We start from the raw sequence: 22,476 nt of genomic DNA, 5'->3' as shown, positions 1-22,476 counted from the left end.
GTAAGCTATGTGGAGGTTTCAAAATACTAATACGGCACAATCACAAGAGAATGCTAACCAAACAAGAGAGCATGAGAGCTATGTTTTAGTGGTTGGAATAAACAAGTTTTGGTTTAGAATTCAGTAAAATCCCAAGATTTAACCAATTTTTCTACCCACTTGATTCACTCTTTGAATAACGAACTAGCGTCGGCGTTTACCAAAACATGAAAGAGAATTGCTGCATCAACATAGAATGTTTGGGTACGGAACAGAAGACACTGAACGTGAACACTGACTGAACATAGTGAACAAACAGAAACACTACTCGACTTGACTCGGCTCGACTAGTGCAGGTTAGTTCATGTTTACGCCTTTCGGAATATTCATCAAGCGCTGCTGTCTTTTACAAAATACAAAATGGTACTCGCAGCACAACCTAGCGGTCAATCGAAAAACCTTGTTTCTTTGCCCGCTAAAAATGTAAAACATTAAATTGGAATTACTAAATTGCTATTAATTCAAGTTGAAAAATTTATCAGAATGATTAGACTTCTAAAATGTAAAAAAATGTGTTTCATTCAAGTTTTTAAGTTTCAGTAGTAGCTTATCATCACTATTGTTCACATCAAATGGCGATGCTCTCTTGCGGTAGATGATTGGGACTTGAAAATCAATACAATAATAGTTTTCACAGCTACATTCCTACATTTATAAAAATCTGGTGTGGTACACTCACACAACTTTCCTTACTCATTGAACTGTGATATTATTAGGAGAATAACATGATGACAATTGGCGGCTTTATACATTTACAATAATTGTATACAATGGTATAAAATTATGATCGTAGTATAATAATATTCAGCCGCCAATCGGCATTATTATTCCCCTAAATTATTTTCGTTTAAGAATGAAGCTTAAACTTGAGCAAGGAAAGTTGTGTGAGTTTACCATACCAGCTTTTTTTAAAATTCAATAAAGGCCAATATTTAATTTATTTTATTTTTTACGGCGACACTGCGAGAACATAAACTTGAAACTTAAAATTCTTTAAGCATAGGCCTACTAACTTATACTTCCTTTCCTTCCTAGTTCTGTTCATACTCAATAAACTATTTTTAAATGAGTTTTTTATGCAAATTTATAATCCTATTGACATTGAGGGGAGTCAATTTTTAATTTCAGGATTAAGGTAATGATATGGTGGGTTTATCACAATAGCGAGGCTTGAGGCTTAGGTGATTCTCGTAAATATTTTGTTGAGAACCCCAGAATGAAAAAAAATTATTCGTTCATAGTTCTTCTATTATTCGCACATGGTAGAACCTTGCTAAGGCCGCCCATACACGTTGCGGTATACCAGGTGTGCTCACCTGAATGTGTGTATGTGTGGGCCTGGACCGTATACCTGCACAGGTTTGTGTCAGTTGTAGTGAATACTCTGACTAGAGAGCTCGACATTTCTTCAACTAAAAATCCTTAACCCATATGGTTTACCATAACGTAAGTGAGCTCTTGGCTGTACAGGTATACAAGAGAGGAATACCTGCGCAGGTATACCGCAACGTGTATGGCCGGCCTAATCCGACCTTGCCGTCGGGGCCTCCGTATGTCTCCGATCACACGAAATTAATCTTATTTAAAACTAAAACAAATTTAAAGATTCTCTCGACCATTTCCGAAGCATCATTATTTTTGATCCGTGCAGACTATCTAGTCTGCGTGGTACTATCGAGGATTTTTTTTAGCTGTATTCTCACATATCAGTAAAAGTTGGCACGGTGAAAATAGTATCATAAACTCTTATTGAACGATTCCCACTCAGCACAGCCGAGCGAGTATATATACTTTAAATAAAAGCCATCATGATAGGTCAATGTTGTGTAATTGGCTTTCGAATGTAAGGTTTGTTTGGTTTTGAATGAGAAAAATATGATAAAAATTTATTTTAGTCACATAACTTATGTGAATAATATTATCACTGTACCTGGCACGTTCACTGACAGACACTGATATGTGGAAATCCAGCTTTATAAGATAATTAAATATATTATATTTATATATAAGTAAAGTTTCACTGTATATTTCGATGTTAATTTTCATCTGATGTGTTTGCTCTTATGACCATAGGTGACAGATTAGCAATGAATGTACTACAGACCTACACTGTAATTGATTGCTTGACCCATAAAAACTTTTGATACAGATCACTTGAAAAATAGTACCATAACAAATAAATTTATAGAATTTCGAGGATAGCCTACATTCTTCACTGTAGTTTTTTTATAAGAATTTTTTTTTGTGAAAATATCAATTTATGAGAAAGTTATTAACTTTTAAAAAACTCAATTTGAGTCTTTTATTGAAAATGATACAGGCTAACTAAAATATCCTACTTTAAATATTTCTCAAAAATTAATATTTCAAGATTCTTTTTTATAATGACTTGATAGTCGAAAAACTCTCAAAAATTCGACCAGTGAAAAGTTTTCAAAAGCTTGTTGCACAGCTTTAACTGATTTAAATAAAATCTGTGCATAACAACAATAATGGTTTGTACTTCATATTATGATAGTACCAGAATACGAGGAATTGAAAATAATATATCTCTACATAAATAAAATTTCATTTATTTCCAAAATTAAATTATTCTACTAAATTAAAAAATTAATATTTTTGAATATTTATTGAAATGAAACAATTCAACCCTTTTTTGTTTTAAGCAAAATAAAGAATCTGTTTGTCAAATATAACACTGTCCGCTTAATAAACATTATCGTACTATACTTAGAAATAAGGACAAGAGCAAACTATTTACTTATTTACAATAACATCTAAGAATCATTAATAAATGTAATTATCCGATAAATTCAAATGGACTGTTTGATTTTTTCAAAAGTAACCGTCTTTCAAAGAGATTTAGATCAATTTTTAAATATTTTAAATCTACATGCTTCAAAAAGACAATGGAAATCACTCTACCGTCTCACACAAACCGTGCACATCATTAGATTAATTATTTATGGTTAAGTTACAGTTTCAAACCTACATTTTTAGATGAAATCTAAAGTGGATTCGATTAATCAATGTTAACATCATTTCCGTACGCTATCACAATCACAAACAAATTAAATATACATTTGTGTTCATCCCGACTGAAAATGATACAGCTGCATACTAGAAGACAACATTCTAATAATACAGTTCAAAATTTTAATAAACTACAAAATTGTCTCAATTCTCAAATTCAATTCATAAATATTCTGCATGCATCTGAAAAGAATGTGAGCAAATCGTCAACTTGAAAATTCCGCACTCCTGAATGAGCATCATCATGTGCTTTGTCATATTTAAACTGCAATACAGTTCTACCACAATCACCACAAAAAGCCAACAATGGAAACATCTAACCATCAGAATCCGGCCGACAATCAATTTCTCAAATAATTTACTAGCGCGCTGTTAAATCCAATTTTATTGGAGTCAATATTCGTTCACACGGTAATACATATTCGAATATTATTTTCTCGATACGTTCTCAACAGTTATACATTTATTTTATATTCTTAAATGCTTAATCTCATTAACATACACTTTCACAGTTATATATTTGACAAACATGAGGCTCCAACTATTTCCTCACTCCAACACTATACTTTAATTTCAATGATATATAATAGCAAATTTCAACGGTTATTTAGAATCTAATCTTTCATATGAACCAAGAGCTCTTATAAGATACTCCCACGATAATAATTATTACTGTATTGATAAATTTTAGATAAGACATGGTAATTCTCTGGATCACAAAAATCAAAACAGAAAAATGGTTCTTGTCATTCTCTTGCACGTTTCTCCAAAACAATGATTCGGTTTTGGTCAAATTCTTTGTATAATATGAGAGGCACTGGTTAAGACGATTGGCAAGTCTCTAACATTTCCAGCAGCAGCAACAGTAAACCCAGACCAGCTGTAAAAATAACAATACAAAATTATTGGTAGAACACAAGCACAATAATTTAAATTTATGGAAAATCACCTATTAGCAATTCTTAAATATTCAAGAATACTACGATTTTTATTATGCTATGAGATTGTAAGAGGAGACAGAATCTTATCTTGTAAGATTAGATGATATAGTAATACAGTGACAAACAATACATAGTAATACATGAATAAATCATAAGATCCGATACCCTCTGTTGCAATTCGATAATAAGCGAAATGAGCAGTTTTTTTTCAATAATCGTATCGTGTTAGTGAACACTTGATGAGTTGCGTTTGCATAGTTGAGAGTGATCTATGTCGAAACTAGATCAGGTTTCTCATTGCAAACAATAATGCTAACGTATCTATCTATTGCACTGTAATGAGATTCACTTCAAACTATCAGAATTGTTTGAACGGAAACCTTGATGTTATTTACAAGCAATGCTGACATGTAGTATTAAATGCACGCTCAAGACACATGGCAAGAAATTGAGTGACAAGGGCAACCAAAGTGCAGTTATTTTTCAATTTATATTGACTCTATACTTTATGAAACTATATAAACCTACTTTCATCAAACTCTTATTAGATAAAACACTACACAATATTCTTCAGGAAAATAAAGAAATATGGAGCACAAGAAATCACATTATGTAACGCAGATAAACTTTTTTAATACTTGAATGAGTAAGTTATACAATTCGTTACCAGAATTGTTTGAGGCTCAAGCATTGTTTGAACAATATTCAAGAAAAACTTATTTGTTACCAATAGATGACGACGTAACTGAATACTTCTGGGTAAAGGCGGAATAAGAAGCTCGAAAAATGGATTTAATTTACCGTAAGAAATTACGGTACAATTTGAATAGAATCAATGTTGATATCACCAAACTTTGTGATAAACGTTTTACAAGAGAACATTATTATTTCATGACCCTCAAACAGAAAACGATGAAAATTGATTATAATTGAAAATCAATATAGAATTGCCTCTTATCTAAAAATATTGAAGCTTAACGAACACAAAAGACGGAAGGCGTAAAATTCTCTCTCCTGGTTATTAAATGTTGCATCTAATCAGTTTCGTTTCGAGGACGTTAATCAAAACGTCAGCTTGCCTCAGATCAGACGTCTACAACCAACCTCACATTATATTGGCCGAGCTATGAAGGATGCAACCAAGACTGAAGTGGCAGCAAGTGGCCGAAATGTAGTTTTTCTAGAATAGATTAATACAGTACCTGCATACAAGGGAATGGAAAGCTCCTATTTGATGTCATATTCCTTGAGTGACATTGTTTTCAAATACAACATATTTCTTCACAATAAAAATGTCATATGTCATTAAAATGTTTTATTAAATTTCAAATAAAATGAGAAACCGATAATACACTGGTTTGAGAATTTATAAAGCATTCTTTAAGAACTAAATCATAGTAATAATAGCGTTTAAATGCTTAAAAAGATAAAATATTCATATATTTTCACCTAGTAGTACATATTTTACCGTTGCTAACTTTTTCCACTGTTCATCTAGTGGTTCAGATATTTTTTTTAAACCACAATTTCTTGATCCATTCCGAACTGCGATGTATGCAGCTTTTAATACGATTTTGATAACATCAGTATCAAAAACGTATATCTTATTTTATTCATCTATTCCACTAAGTTCGTGAAACGTTCTACTTTTACGATAACTTTCATTCTTCTTGTTTGAAGTTTTTACGCAAATAAAAATTTATACACTTTAAAACTACAATTTATAAGTCAAATGAAAAAGTAACAATCAAGAGAGCGAATTTACTCATGAGTTTTGTTTTTATGTTTTAATAATTAATTTCATTAGCCCAATTTCAAATAACACGAGATTTTACAATGACCGTTCTTTTGACGATGTCATTTCTATCGTTATGGCGGCCATATCTGATAATTCAATTTGAAATGGAAATAATAAAGTGAGTGGGTTCTCATTCATAAACAATTAGTTTGTTTTTATGTAGAAAAAATGTAATTATGTAGTCTCATTACATTCAAACATCTTTAAATTTTACACATTTGTCACCTTTCTTCTGAACGAATTTTACCATCATTTTTGAGCTTCTTTCTTATATACTAGCAGGTAACCCGTGCTCCGCAAAGGCCTGATTAAAAATTTGACGAACTGAACACTTGATGTACTGAAATCTTGAAGAATTTAAAATAGGCTTATAACAATCCTCGGTAAACTAAGAATCCATAATTTATTTCAAGTTTATCAGTCCAGTAGTTCAGACGTTCAGAGATGGACGTCATTCGTCAATTTCCTATCCCGTACGTGTATAAGCCAATTAATTCTTCTAATTCTTATTATATTATAGATTATCCTTGAATTGAAAAGCTATCATCAAACTTGTATTCATAATAATGCAGAGAAATGATGTTCGCTCAAGTATGAGTCTTGTTTTTACATTATCTCTATTTTCACATTGCCTTTTGCTACTGCTATTTTTTCATGCATCACTCACGAGAAAAAGTTCGAATAAGTACGTCAAGTTGTTTGCCCTGAGCTAGTGCGAAATTGATTACGAGAAAAAAGAGACATGCGCAGTACTCAATCTCTTCTAACATCTGCAATTTTTACACTTTAAAATTTAACCCAATTTCAATCCTTAGATCGTGACTAAACCATCTATACTTAGTAAAGTTGAGTCCGTAAATCAACAGGAATCGGTGAAAATTGAGTGTATTTACTTATTGTTTCAATGATGTAGGAGGCCGTCGACCGAGGCGAAAGCACACGAGCCGAGACCCGAGCGAGACATCAGCTTGACGAGTTCCCGCGCATGCGCCATTGTCACCTCCAGCGGTGGTCGCCGCGGAAGATTACTCGATTCTGCACAAAACAAGTCATCAGTTATTAGCACACGATTGCATAAATCAATTAAAATAATGGGGTGTAAAAGTGATTACACAAAAACATTAGCCCAGTCAAATGGTCGTTTTTCAGGAAACAGCCACGAAAGAATTTTTCTCGACGGTTCAATTTTTTTTTTTTTGGGTGCTGTTGTATTATGTAGATGGCAGTGGCCACTGAAAAGAATTGGAAGGTTTAAGGTTATGTTTAAAAAAGATGTAATGTTGATTATGTTGTAATGTATGGAGTTTCAATAAATGAAATAGAAGAAAGGCAATAACTTTTATTTTTAAAAACATGGCGACGAGGAAAATAATTTGACAAAGTGCAAAACAGTTAATTTTGGCGTCGGTAACCGTCCGTAAGGTTTTTTTGGTTAGAATGGAGGTGCGTATACCGGCACCGCTCACATTGGAGGGTGACGTGGTTTCAAACTAGAAAAGATTTAAACAAAATTTCAAAATTTATTTACTTGTTAGTGGAAAGAGTGCGGAAAAGGAACCAGTGAAAGTTGCAGTTTTTCTAAATATAATCGGCGATGAGGGCCTGGACATATACAACTTCAAAATCAGTGATGACGAAAAACAAAAATTGGATTCTGTGCTGAAAGAATTTGAGAATCATTTAGTTCCTAAACGAAATGAAATTTATGAACGTTTTCTGTTTTATAAACGAATACAAGGGGAAACTGAACCTATTCACATATTCATTGAAGATCTAAAAAAACTTGTCAAGACTTGCAATTTTGGGGATCAAAGTGAGAAAATGATCAGAGACAGAATAGTGTTGGGGGTGCATAGAAGTGAAGTGCAAGAAAAACTTTTAATTATTCCGGACTTGACTTTGGATAAGGCAGCTGAAATCTGTTTCATTACTCTTCAACTAAAGAAGGTCAAAATCATTACTCTTCATCTAAAGAAGGACAAACTTATTGCTCAAGATGTGGAGGTATCCACGTTAATAAACAGTGTCCTGCTATAGGTAAAACATGCTATAAATGCGGTAAGCCTAACCATTTTTCTAACAAATGTTTTAAAAAACGGGTTCAAGCTATAGAAGAAAACTTGTTTGTTGATAGTCTGGCAGTACTTGAGCACGGTAACTTTGATGGCGAATTTTGTAGGGTTGATTCAATATCTAACAACAATAAAACATGGTTCCAACAAATATCTGTTGGAAATGAAAATATAACGTTTAAGCTAGACACTGGGAGTGAGGTAAATGTGTTGCCAACAAATTGTATTAGTTCAGATAATCTTGCTAAGGTTGTGCCGACCAGTATAACTTTAGAATCTTATAGGGGGTTTAAAGTAAAACCTATTGGCTGCATAAAATTGCAATGTACTGAGAAAAATATGAGTAGGATTTTAAATTTTGTAGTGGTAGATATTGATGCTAAACCTATATTGGGTTTGCATGCTTGTTTAGAGCTTGAATTGATGATCAGAAAAGTCTGTCAAATCACAACTAAAAACTTGGAACAAGAAAATTTTGTGACAAATAATATTGATGTTTTTACTGGGGTTGGAGAGTTTCAAGAGGAATTAGTCATAAAATTAGAGGATAATAGTGTACCTGTGGCAGCACCACCACGTAGAGTCCCGCTTGCGCTTCGCGATAGACTTAAAAGCAAATTGAATAGTCTTGAACTTTCCAAAATCAATGAAAAAGTTGAAGAACCAGAAGCAGGGTGGGTGAGTAATTTAGTTATTGTTGAGAAACCGGATGGTAGTTTAAGATTGTGTTTAGATCCTAATGAGTTGAATAAATGCATACAGATGCAAAATTATGTGATTCCTAATTTATCAGAGGTGACTGCAAAGTTGTCAGGAAAAAGATTTTTCAGTGTCTTTGATCTTGCTGATGGATTTTATCACGTTAAACTATCCCCTGAGTCTGCAAAATAATGTACATTTAGTACTCCATTTGGTACTTTATATAAATTTTTACGTTTGCCTTTTGGCATAAATGTAGCACCTGAATATTTTCAGAAAATCAACACAAGAAATTTTGGGGACATACCCGGGTGTTGTAGTTTATTTTGACGATATTTTGATAGCAGCAAATACAGAAGAAGAGCATGATCAAGTAGTACTTGAGGTTATCAATAGGGCACGGCAATTGAATATAAAGTTTAATAAGTCCAAGACTCAGTACAAGTTGAAGACAGTAAAATTTCTTGGTCACATTTTTAGTGGGCAAGGTATGAGCCCTGACCCAGCTAGAATTGAAGCAGTTCTGAAGCTAGAGCCTCCCCGCGAATAAAGAGGGTGTAAAATCTGACAAAGCATTTATTGGAACGGTTCCACTTGTTACTCGTTCCGTTACTACGTAGACATCATGTCGTCATTTTGTCCGTCTGCGCTGGCCAGTGACGTCACAGTCACGGTTCTACGGCACTGCTTTAATCAAGTTGGTTTCCTATATTATTCACATTATTCGTCGTGTTATTTTGTCGTTTCAATTTTAATATTTGTACTATTCGATTTTTTGGAATTTATTTTGTCTTTAGGCATCTTATTTTCTAGATATTTGCTACTTTTTCACCAAACGTTTGTAAACGTTTCACATACGTGGCTGACATTTCCGCCTTCCCTTTTTGTTGCTAGCGCATCTAGCTTGTTTTTTGTCTTTCAATGGAGTATAGTCGGAGAGTGCATTTCACTCCCGCTCTAAACTTTTCATCCATATTCATCTAGTTTACAGAACGTTTTTAAAAGTGAATTATTCTTTCAAATTAATTCGTTTATTCTATTCTTCAATTGTGATTCAATTATTCATCGATTTCTTCACTTATTTACTCTGATAAACTTTGTCAAAATTGCAACCTCGTGTGGGCGTTTATCACTATTTATCTGATCTACGGAACGTTTTTAAAGTGTGAATTACTTCTTCAAATTAATTCGTTTATTCTATTCTTCAATTGTGATTCAACTATTCATCAATTTCTTCGCATATTTACGCTGATAAACTTTGTCAAGTTCACAACCTCGTGTGGGCTTCAATTGCCATTCTTCTAACAATTGGCTTCACCTCGTGTAACTCAAACTTTCAAGTTCATCATCTCTACCGTTTGGAAATCATTCTAAAAATTCCACAACTTGAAGGTCGGATTATTCGTTTGGAATTCTACATGCTCCTGTTCTCATTTCCACTGGGGGATTTGCCTGCTGTGGTGGACGCTTCCATTCTTGTCATCGCATGGCCAGATCACATCGTCGCTTGCTGATGTCCTGTTCCTTTGGGTATTGCGGATTCATTGCCTGTCTGCCTGGCTGCATCTCCTCTTCAAAATTTTATTCAGGTTACGTAAATCGTTCTATTCAATTTTCATTTACGTATGTATTACATAATTGTATTAGTTCAGATAATCTTGCTGAGGGTGTGCCGACAAGTATAACTTTAGAATCTTATGGGGGGTTTAAAGTTAAACCTATTGGCTGCATAAAATTGCAATGTACTGTGAAAAATATGAGTAGGATTTTAAATTTTGTAGTGGTAGATATTGATGCTAAACCTATATTGGGTTTGCATGCTTGTTTAGAGCTTGAATTGATAATCAGAAAAGTCTGTCAAATCACAACTAAAAACTTGGAACAAGAAAATTTTGTGACAAATAATATTGATGTTTTTACTGGGGTTGGAGAGTTTCAAGAGGAATTAGTCATAAAATTAGAGGATAATAGTGTACCTGTGGCAGCACCACCACGTAGAGTCCCGCTTGCGCTTCGCGATAGACTTAAAAGCAAATTGAATAGTCTTGAACTTTCCAAAATCATAGAAAAAGTTGAAGAACCAGAAGCAGGGTGGGTGAGTAATTTAGTTATTGTTGAGAAACCGGATGGTAGTTTAAGATTGTGTTTAGATCCTAATGAGTTGAATAAATGCATACAGATGCAAAATTATGTGATTCCTACTTTATCAGAGGTGACTGCAAAGTTGTCAGGAAAAAGATTTTTCAGTGTCTTTGATCTTGCTGATGGATTTTATCACGTTAAACTATCCCCTGAGTCTGCAAAATAATGTACATTTAGTACTCCATTTGGTACTTTATATAAATTTTCACGTTTGCCTTTTGGCATAAATGTAGCACCTGAATATTTTCAGAAAATCAACACAAGAAATTTTGGGGACATACCGGGTGTTGTAGTTTATTTTGACGATATTTTGATAGCAGCAGATACAGAAGAAGAGCATGATCAAGTAGTACTTAAGGTTATCAATAGGGCACGGCAATTGAATATAAAGTTTAATAAGTCCAAGACTCAGTACAAGTTGAAGACAGTAAAATTTCTTGGTCACATTTTTAGTGGGCAAGGTATGAGCCCTGACCCAGCTAGAATTGAAGCAGTTCTGAAGCTAGAGCCTCCCGCGAATAAAGAGGGATTGCAAAGAATCCTGGGTATGGTTAATTACTGTCGTAGTTTTATTCCAAATTTGTCTTCTCTCTCTGCCAACCTTAGACAGTTGCTCAAGAATGGAGTTGAATTCCTATGGCTACCTTGCCATACAACTGAGTTGAATAACATCAAAAATGCATTAACAACTGCGCCTGTTTTGGCTAACTTTAGTGAGAGTTTGGATATTACCATTCAGTGTGATGCTTCTAAAGATGGTTTGGGCAGCTGTCACTTGCAAAATGGGCGACCAGTATGTTTTGCATCTCGTAGGTTAACTGACTGTGGAAAAAACTACTCTCAAACAGAGAAGGAATTGCTAAGTATTGTCACTGCTTGTAAAAATGATATCATGATTTTATTTATGGAAGAACTAAAATACAAATTATTACTGACCATAAGCCTCTTCTACCAATTTTGAATAATAAGAATATAAGTAGCATTGGATCTGTGAGGCTTCAAAGAATGAAATTAAAACTGTTGAAATATAATTTAGATGTATCATACATGCCAGGAAAACAATTGCTTGTTGCAGACACTTTGTCACGAGCATACTTGAATGATCCTGTACAGGAGGATGAAACTATGCTTGAAGTTGTTCATGGAATTACACAGTGTATTTGTATAAGTGATTTGGATTCAAAACATTTCAGATCAGCGACAAATAATGATCCTATCTTATCTATTGTAAAGAAAAATGTTTGTGAGGGTTGGCCAGTCAGTAACAGACAGCTGAATGCCAATGTGAATTTTTTTCATAAGATTAGGAATGAACTTAGTGTGATAGATGACTTATTATTATTCAACAGTAGGTTAGTTGTACCCAAAATTAGTAGACAGAAGGTTGGTCACTCATCTATAGTATTTTAGTTGAAATGCAATTGGAGTGGGGGAACTGCAGCCGTGACGTAGGCTGTAGTACAGAGTAGGCAGAATATCGCATTCTTGAAAATCATACGGTGACCTATAGTCAAATTATATAACACAAACATTTTTTGACATGCAAGCTTTCTGTTTCTGCTTTACAATGATTATCAAAACATTTGAATAATACAAGCATTTTGCAATATAAAAGCAAAAAACCCACCTCCTAACCTTCCCTTTCAAACCCTTAAGGTTTCTTTATCTACTAGGTTGTGTTTATATTTTGTAGTTTGGCTATACATCAGCTTGTGAATTTCGGGGATGAGATATTTTGATTCACGTAGAACATGTGCTCGATACCAGCATGTGTTCAGTGCATTTATATGAATGAAATTCATTGAATTTATCGGGATCGGTTTATTGTTTTATTGAAATGCATTGGTTTATCAAGATTTTTTATGGGTTAATCTGAAATTATAATAGTATAACGTTGTCTACTAACGCTTTTCCAGCTTATTAACTTTTTCGTGTCACGTGTTTAGATTCTTGAAAAACTTTCAACTTCATTTTATTCATACAAGTTGAATGAACTTGATATATTGAACAACATCATTAGAATCGGTGAATAATTCGCTATAAGTATGGAGAATTTTCAAGTTCTAGGTCAATCTTGAGGGGATTAAACAACGATGTATTTGAAGATACAGTGAATAAACTGTATGCTCAGTGTGGTTACTCTATCACTTTTTTACTACACGTGACGTCACGCTGGCGTTCCCCCCACCACTTCGAATCTTACACCTGTGAGTGATCAACCTTCTGTCTACTAACGTTGAGTTGTACCAACACAATTGCAAACAAAAGTTCTTCAACTATTGCATGAGAGTCATATGGGTGTAACAAAAACTATTGCTCTGGCACGTCAAAGTTATTATTGGCCTAATATGGCGAATGATATTGAGAATTTTGTATTGAAATGTAAGATATGTGAGAAATACAGACCTGCTAATGTTAAAGAGCCTATGATGCTGAGAGATATTCCTGATAATCCTTTCAGTATAGTAGCTGCTGACATTTGTGAATTTAATAATAATTTATCTTATTTAGTACTAAGTGATTATTGCTCCAAGTGGTTAGAGGTGATACAAATTAAATATAAATCTGCTTCTGCTGTTATTTCTGTTTTAAAAGAAATTTTCTCTACTCATGGAATTCCGAACCAGTTTGTTTCAGATAATATGCCATTTTTATCGACTGAATTTAAATGTTTTGCTAGTGATTGGGGTTTTGTTGTTAAAACATCTAGTCCATACTATCCCAAATCAAATGGGAGGGCTGAAGCTGGAGTAAAGATAGCTAAAAATCTTTTGAGGAAGAATGCTGATATTAATTTAGCATTGCTTGCATACAGAAACACACCTATTGAGGGTATTGGCTTGTCACCTGCACAAATATTAATGAGTAGGAGGGTAAAAACAAAATTGCCCGCTTTGTATAAAGATTTGCATGTTACTGATGTTAACTACAATTCAATTCAAAACATATTGAAGGACAAACAACAAACAATGAAACACTATTATGACAGAACTGCTAGAGTAAGAAATGATTTTAGGCAAGGGGATAATGTAATTTTCAGGAGTGGTGGAAGTAGTTGGTAGCCTAGTAGAGTGATTAGTAAGGTTAATGATTTCAGGTCATATAAATTAGAAGATGGCGATGGTAATGTTTATAGGCGAAATTCATATCATATCAGAAATTCCGGTAATGAACCACAGCAAAGCATCAAAGGTGTTATTGGTGAAGATAATGAGATGTGTAGAGTAGAGGAAGAGGGGGTAGAAAGGAACTATGAAGTAAATGAAACAATAGTAAGAGGAAATAATAATGTAAGAGAACGTAGGAGACCAAGACGGTTTGATCAGTATGATGTGCAGTATGCTACATAATTATGTATTTATATTGTATTATATTCATATAGCAAGTCAATTTTTATTTTATTCTAATAAGCTTTTCTTTTGAGGGGAAGATGTTGTATTATGTAGATGGCAGTGGCCACTGAAAAGAATTGGAAGGTTTAAGGTTATGTTTAAAAAAGATGTAATGTTGATTATGTTGTAATGTATGGAGTTTCAATAAATGAAATAGAAGAAAGGCAATAACTTTTATTTTTAAAACAGGTACTGAATTCAAATCTGAAATTTGTTGACACGCAGAGGGCGGCTTCACCCCCAAAACCCCTCAAAATTTCGGATTTTTTAAAATTTTTCCATCCAATCTTGAAAACTTGAAGTTTTTGGAGAAAAATTATTGTGTACAAAATTAAAGATAATAAATTTTCCAATAAATTGAGTGGTCGCGCAGGACGCAACCATTTTCGGTTCCGGAGCTACGAATTTTCAAAAAAGGGATATTTTTTAAGGAGTTTTCAAAATTATGCAAACCAACCACTTCTACCCTGTACAACTTGGATATTTTTCTAGTAATGATAAAAAACCACACATAACGTGAAAGAACAATTGATTCTGAACAGGATTCCTTGGGAATTTTCGAATTTAGTAGAGGGGGAAGAGGGAATACACCCAAATATCAAAAGTCATGTTCTACAGCCAAAATACAAATTCTCAAGGCTTTCCTAACAAAAAAATACATATTTCGACTGAAATCATCATACGAAGATTATGTTCTATGAGAATCACCCGTTAGATACATTTAATTTCAGTATTTCCTAGTGTGGAGGGGGGGGGTTACACAGAAAGATACATCAAGGATCTAAACTATAAACACTTGTAATTTTTGACAGAATAATCAGATCTCGTACTATACAACTCATTCTTCTCAGCTCGTCAAGGCGGTTCAAAATCATGTATCATAGCTGAAAATTGATGAAAAAAATAAAAATTCCTTCTTGAGTGTATTTTAGCCCATATTTACATACACAAAAATGGCCAATTTCTATATTCAAAACTGTGTATCTTGGTAACCCGAAATAATAAAAAATGGTACTTGGTCTTGATTTGAAGAACAGAATCTCCTCTTTTATGTGAGGTAAATGATTTTTGTAAAAATATAATTGGGAAGTAAGATACGTTTGTTTCATAAAATCAAGATATTTTCCCCATTTTTACAGTCTCGACAGTTTTTCGATAATAAACAGTGATGCAAGATGGATTTAAGGCAACGCAGCTTATAGAGCATGTTAATCTCTTTCATTTAAGACCAATCGCAAGTTTATATCATGTATCATACTCGTTTTAGAGACTCTTGAATAACAGTAAAATCGCAGAAAAAAATGAAATGAAAATCATCATTTTTTCAATTGACTGTAAGTTTGGAACGGTATTGAAATCAGAATTATGATTCATGGGAGCGAAAAGAGGAGAAATTTCTCTACAAACTTGACTAATTTTTGGATTTTTTATCTGAAGTGTTCCACAATATACGCAACTTTGAAAAAAGGGGAAAGTAGCAATATTTTTCTCATTTCCACAGTCTCGCATATTCAAAGTAGCATATCTTGTGAAACACTTGAGATGAAAAATCAAAAAAGTAGTCAAGTTTGTAGAGAATTCTCTCCTCTTTTCGCTCCCATGAATCATAATTCTGATTTCAATACCGTTCGAAACTTACAGCCAATTGAAAAAATGATGATTCTTATTTTCTCATTTTTTCTGAAAAATTTGAAAATTTGTAGCTCTGGAACCGAAAATAGTTGCGTCCTGCGCGACCACTCAATTTAATATCTTTAATTCTGTATAGAATAAATTTTCTCCAAAAACTTCATGTTTTCGAGTTAGATGGGAAATTGAAAAAAGTCCGACATTTTTGGGGTTTATGTGGGGTTTGGGAGTGAAGCCGCCCTCTGACGTGTCAGAAAATTTCAGATTCGAATTCAGCGCCCTAAAATACATATAGAACCGTCGAGAATAGTTATTTGTGAAACTAGAGCGCAAAGTGACAGTTTGCTGCACCGAAAGAAACGTTACGCACGAGCCGTAGGCGAGGGCGGAATGGTTTCTTGAGTGCAGCAGAGGAACTTTGCGCACGTATTTCTCAACAAATTTTTCCTACAGTTACCATTGAATATGAGAAGTAAAAATGATGGCTGAAATCCATCAAATGTTTGTCTGTATAATTTTGTTATTAATAACAACTTTAATTTATTTTAAGCTTGATAATCCAAATTAATAATCGATAATTTATTCAAATTGAAAATTAAATTCAATTAATTTGAAAATTTGAATAATTTTGAGTAATTCTTAATTTCTAAAAAATTTTTCAACCAATCAATTTATGAATGAAAAAAAATTATTTGAAATAATGAATAATTAATAATATTCAAAATGTATAATTTAATGAGTTCTCATTTTTAATCTTATATTATACCACCAGCTGATTCAATTCAGTTTATGTTCAATCCAAGGTACCTAGAATACAAGTTACATTGGTTCAATCTTTCACTGTGCCACAAAAAAACGGAAATTTGATTACTCTACAGCTTTACTTACTACGGTAAGCAATGCCCTGGAATAGAATTATATTCTAATGATTTAAACATACACTTTATACAGCAGTACAATTTTGATTGCTACTGAACTATTTGTTCGATTTCAGAAAATTAATTAATTTCATAATACTGTTTGTTTTTGCCTAATAGTTTGACATAGTTTTTGAAATTTCAATTTATTTCTAGGTACTACTATTTCAACCAAATAGAATATAGAGATTAGATCATTCACTTTTCTTTACATAATTTCAAAATATAAGGAAGAAACTGTTGAATGTTTGAATCAAATAGATTAATTCTCAATTATTATTCGAACACCAGGAATTCATAACACATTTTACTTTCCTTGCCCTTATTACCATAGGTAAGGAAAGTATTGCTTTCCGAAAAAATTAAGGTACCAAAATATCTAAATTACTATACATTTCAAGGTCCCTGAATCCAAAAATGTTGTTTTTGGGTATTGGTCTATATATATATATATATATATAATATATATATATATATATATATATATATGTGTGTGTGTGTGTGTGTGTGTGTGTGTGGTGTGTGTGTGTGTGTCTGTGTACACGATATATCATCTTCCAATTAACGGAATGACTTGAAATTTGGAACTTAAGGTCCTTACAATATAAGGATCTGACACGAACAATTTTGATCAAATGCAATTCAAGATGGCGGCCAAAATGGCGAAAATGTTGTCAAAAACAGGGGTTTTTACGATTTTCTCGAAAACGGCTCCAACAATTTTGATCAAATTTATACCTAAAATAGTCATTGATAAGCTCTATCAACTGCCACAAGTCCCATATCTGTAAAAAATTCAAGAGCTCCACCCCATCTATTCAAAGTTTGATTTTAGATTCCCAATTATCAGGCTTCAGATACAATTTAAACAATAAAAATCAACTGCAAAAGATTCAGCATGAAAATCTCTACAATTAATGTTTAGTAACATTTTCACCTAAAATTGAAAATAAACTTGAAATTCGAGAAAATGTGATTATTCAATTGCAAACTGTTGGCAACTGTTGATTCTATAAAATCATTCACTATGAAGAGATAGCAGACCTCGTGTGTCGCCAGCGTTATTGCCCTGTTACCAGCTGGCTCAGATCTTTGAATAGTAGACTTGAGATGGGCGTGAATACTAGCGTCAGTTGATCAATTTTCATAACGGCAAGGAAAGTTGTGAGTGCGTCACACCAGATTTTTTAAATTGTGGGAGCTACTATGATGAAAGAAATAAATTATTAACAGGTGGCCTATAAGTTGATAATTAGATATTGAAAATAGATATTGAATATTTGTTCAAGCTATAGTGAGATTCACTTCAAACTGTCAGAATTAGCAGAATTATAAGGAGTTGATGTTATTTATTTTTATGGAATGCTAACAATTCCAAGTGAATCTTACTATAGTCAATACAGGCAAATAACTCTGGACGAAAAATATAAATTTGAAATGATGCAGTGGTTTATTGTTCAGTTACCTAGAATAGCTGAATTGAGAGCGGCACACACTGTCTCTCTTTGTACAGGATCCAACTGCCAACCAACGGGACTCCTCCACGGATTCGAGTAAGCCAATAAACTGAAGGCATCCTACAACAAACAGCTTTCATTATACAAAATTTTAAATCACAGCACAAACAACATACCAAAAGATAAATAAGACTAAATTCATAAAAACCTCATTCATTGCCAAAATATTCAGTACAGATTGTGTTAAGAGAAAGACTACTCGAGCCTGACTTGAAATTCTGGGACCTATGTATAACTATCATTCAAACACAATAATTTTTTTCACCCTCTTCAATAGAAAATGGAAAAATAGAATATTCATTAGAATGCCCGAATAGAACTAAAACTAATGGGAAGTTCGGCTGAAATCTTTACATAAGTTTTGCGACCAATGTTGATGCACCATGAACATAAATTCCGAATTTTAAATCAATAGCTAGGGAACTAAAAAGTGCTCAAACATAAAAGGAAGCAAACAAGCACAAATGTACTTAGGCCGGCTACTAACGACAGGGCAAGTGTGTCAAACATTTGTGATTTATGTATTGCGTCAAACATATCTCGTCTTCGAATGAAAAATATATTTAAGTGGAAGGCTTCAAACTAAAAACAGCTGTTAGACAGCAGTGTCTAACCTAAAATAAACATCGAATTATAATAAATAAACAACTCGAAAATTGACAACATTCAATATCAAACGCGAAAATTAAAGATTATATGTAAAATGCGTTGGTTTATAATTAATTCCTTTTTACTGAGGATGGTGCCAACATAAGCGATGATGATGAGGTATGGACGGACCTACAGATTTAGGTGGGTTCCGAATTCATTGGGGCATGATTTAAAAGGACATGTTTGAGCCAGAGGTCTTTCGCCAACGAGACGAAACATTCAAGACACCCATTCAATGGGTTCTCGTCACTTATTCATTCATTATTAATTTATTTCTTGTAATCTGATTGGTTGGATACAAACCCGAACGCTCTGCTAGATACGAATAAACATGCTACTAATTTCACTAAAACATTTTTATTGTTTTAAAAACAAAACTATGATGACTATCGAGAAAATGTAGGTAAAGTGATCATACTTGTAACATTTTTTTGTTGTTTTCATCTTTGCCCTGTTCTTGTCTCAAAACGACACTCATGTTGTAGAGCTCTCGGCCAAATTCAAGCATCCGTTCAACGGCCACTTTACTTCCTCCACAGAGCTGCTTCTTGCCGGCTGGAGGGTCAACGTCTGCAAAAAAATATATAAGAATTTGAAGTGAACTGAAATAAAAGTAATAGAAGGGAGTAGCAGTAGTAATAATATTTTATTAAATCATTTCAATTAGAACCCCCCAAATGCAGAAAGAAAACATTTGAGGCTCTGATTCATAACAATTAGAATAGAGTCAATAATTTATTCATTTAAATGTGTAAGATATATTTCTGGAAAGATCTAATAGGAAAGACAGGCCTCCGACAAAATATGCTCCTCTTTCAATTTATACAAACAGTCCAAATCTATATTTGTAAAACCTTTATAGATATCTTTATAATTCGTTATCTATAAAATGAGCTTGTTTGGAAACAAAGTAAAATAATATTCATCTCTTTATGAATTTTATGAGCACAGAGGCAGCTCTTACACAGAATTTTTCCAATGAAATTTGAAAGATGGGAAGTATTATTCTTTCTTCTGGCACATAACAAGTAATATGTAAATAATCTCTGTACCTAAAGTCTTTGAAAATCATCGAGCAGTGTTACTCACATTAGTAAGTAATAAGTATAGGCTATATAAGTAATAAGTATATTTAAGTGATTGCTATAAGTATAACAATTATTCAGGTTCACTTTTATGAGACTGTAGAATTCTTAGAAGAAAATGTATCAGGGTAAAATGATTTAAGAGAGATAATCGCTGTCAGTTTCCTCTTTATAAAAACACTGAGTTACAATAAAATTGATTAACATTATTTCAAAAATTACTAAATTGTTAAAAAAATTCACTAAAAAATAAGTGAATATTCTCTATTTTAAAAATATCTATGTGTTATAAATTATTATTATCTTTGAATTTGGAACATCCAAATTCAAAAGAATTGTTTGTATAAATATTTTTGTACAGAAAATGTTGTGGAAATCTAGAAGACATAGCCTCATTTGGACTTTTAATGTTACCTAAATTTGGGAGAGAAATAGTACAAGGTATTCTTAGTTTTTCTCTCCCGATCTGTGCTCCATTGTAAAAAAGAATAAATAAAATAGATAAATAAAAATAATAAAAAATTTACTCATAAATGCATTGCAGTGGAATAGAAATAAATTTGAATGGAGCAAATATTTACCCATATCTTCAATTTCTTCATGCGCTATGCCGTTATGATAGCCGTTTGTTTGTGAAGTTTTATCCTCAGAGTTCTGTGATTCCATTTCTATATCACCTGAGCTTTCCGAGTCGGTTTTTATTTTACGAGGTATCTGATCGTATTCGTTAGATCCATTGACGCTCATATTATTAGAATTACTAAGATTCATTTCTTCGACGTTATCACTAGACTTATTATTTCTGTAAAAAATCAAACACATTATAAGAATACAAAGGCATGATGATGTTCATTATGCTTCCTATACTTACAATAAAAGTATTTATAACATAATTCAAATCTTGGAGAGACATTCGAAAATATTGCTCTTTTAATTTCCTTAAAATTGTCAAGGATACATCACAAACATTCAACTGAGTTATTGATGAAGTACAACCAGTTCTATTGCAAAGCAAGCTTGTAGAATATTATATGAAAACCCTGTAATATCACAACGTCCATGTAATGCAGGAATATGCATGAATTTATTAATTTGTTGAGACATGGATTTATAATGGAAGCAGCCATGCTACAAAACATAATTAGTATGTTAACAGTTTATTCCTGTATCACCTAAATCTTACCGGAGTCTAAAAACGATAAATTTTAACAATTAATTTTGAATTTTGAAAATAACAATTCATGGCACAAACAGAATACGAGGCAAAAACATCTTTGTTGACGTTCTTTTGCAGTCTCAATAGCCGTATGCTATCTTCTTATCTATAAGAATGATAAAAAAACGAATTGAAAACGAAACGAGATCTAATCCATGACTGATGCGGAGACTAAACTACAATGGTTCTTTGGTTGAAAACAGTTGTTATAAGCTTCAACAGCATGTAATTTACCTTGTACTATTGGTGTTGTTAGTGGTGTTGCCGTTGAGAGCCTTGGTCGACTGTATGACCGAAGCTGTGTGATTGGGACTGTGCGGACGGGGGGGCGAGAACCCCCCACCCCCTCCCAGCCCTCTCACCTGACACCTGGGCGGGTTCACCTCAGAGTCGGACCCGTTCACCATTTCGACAAACTGTCGGCACTTCAACAGAAACAGCAGGTTGTGGTTTCTCTCCAAAAGACCCGGGTACAAACGGCTAGTCGTTTCGATTGCCTCGCCCATACGTCCCGCTAAAACTAGCTTAAGAATACCTGCAACAATAACAATACAGTAGGTTCAAGATCATGCATATTTGAACATAGATCCAAGAACATTTCAATAGGGCTACTTGAATGTTCAATTATTATGAGAAATTACTAGTACACTTTTTATATTTTTTTATAAAGACACAACTAGTTTCGAGCACTTTATGTCAATTTCAAGTGTCAAACCGATCAAAAACTTCATTTTTACACTAGAAGATGGCATAAATATATAAGTGTTAGAAACTAGTTGTGTTTATATAAAACATATAAAAAGGGTAATAGTAATTTTGTATAATAATTAGATCTGAAGGATACAGTACGATAAAAAGTGGTATATATTTTTGTGAATCTTTTGCACTGTTTCACTAATCTCGGACTTCGTCAAGACATTTGAACAGGGTCCAGCCGGAAACGCTTTACAAGTTGCACTGGAATTATCGATAATAACTATCACCATAGATATTTGAGCACTCGTTGTAAACCGTAACTGATTTGATCATGTTCAAATCCTTGACTGAATTAGGCGAAACCAGGCATTACATCATTCGAAAAGACATCAAATGAGTAGGCTAAAAGAATATATTTGAAAATTGACCACTTATATTTTTCAAACATTTCATACAATTTGGAAAGTTGAATAATTGAAGGGAATTTATGATTGATCTAGCCATGATTTTTTCTAAGGATTTGATCAAGATTTTAGTCAATATAAAAAAATATTTCAGTTATTCATCTATAGTCTGTGCAAACCATAGATTGCAGCATTGCTCTTATGGAGTACAGTGCTGCCACATTTCACAGAATCCAGAGAGCCTG

General features: G+C 33.2%; 1 protein-coding gene across 1 annotated transcript in view; it reads right to left on the bottom strand.

Moving 5' to 3' along the window:
• Positions 1 to 2,596: 2,596 nt before the first annotated feature.
• LOC111061376 (ran-binding protein 9) overlaps positions 2,597 to 22,476 on the bottom strand; it is a 48,921-nt gene continuing 29,041 nt past the window's right edge. The window contains exons 6-11 of the mRNA XM_039422520.1: positions 21,366 to 21,666; positions 20,497 to 20,717; positions 19,249 to 19,400; positions 18,128 to 18,239; positions 6,705 to 6,846; positions 2,597 to 3,952 (exon numbers count right to left, since the gene is read on the bottom strand). Coding sequence (XP_039278454.1) covers positions 6,713 to 6,846; positions 18,128 to 18,239; positions 19,249 to 19,400; positions 20,497 to 20,717; positions 21,366 to 21,666 — 920 coding nt within the window. The 3' untranslated portion in view covers positions 2,597 to 3,952; positions 6,705 to 6,712. The remainder of the gene's footprint in view (positions 3,953 to 6,704; positions 6,847 to 18,127; positions 18,240 to 19,248; positions 19,401 to 20,496; positions 20,718 to 21,365; positions 21,667 to 22,476) is intronic.

This window comes from Nilaparvata lugens, chromosome 2, assembly GCF_014356525.2.
Source record: "Nilaparvata lugens isolate BPH chromosome 2, ASM1435652v1, whole genome shotgun sequence".
Lineage (NCBI taxonomy): Eukaryota > Metazoa > Arthropoda > Insecta > Hemiptera > Delphacidae > Nilaparvata > Nilaparvata lugens.
This window is presented reverse-complemented; position numbering and strand designations above follow the sequence as displayed.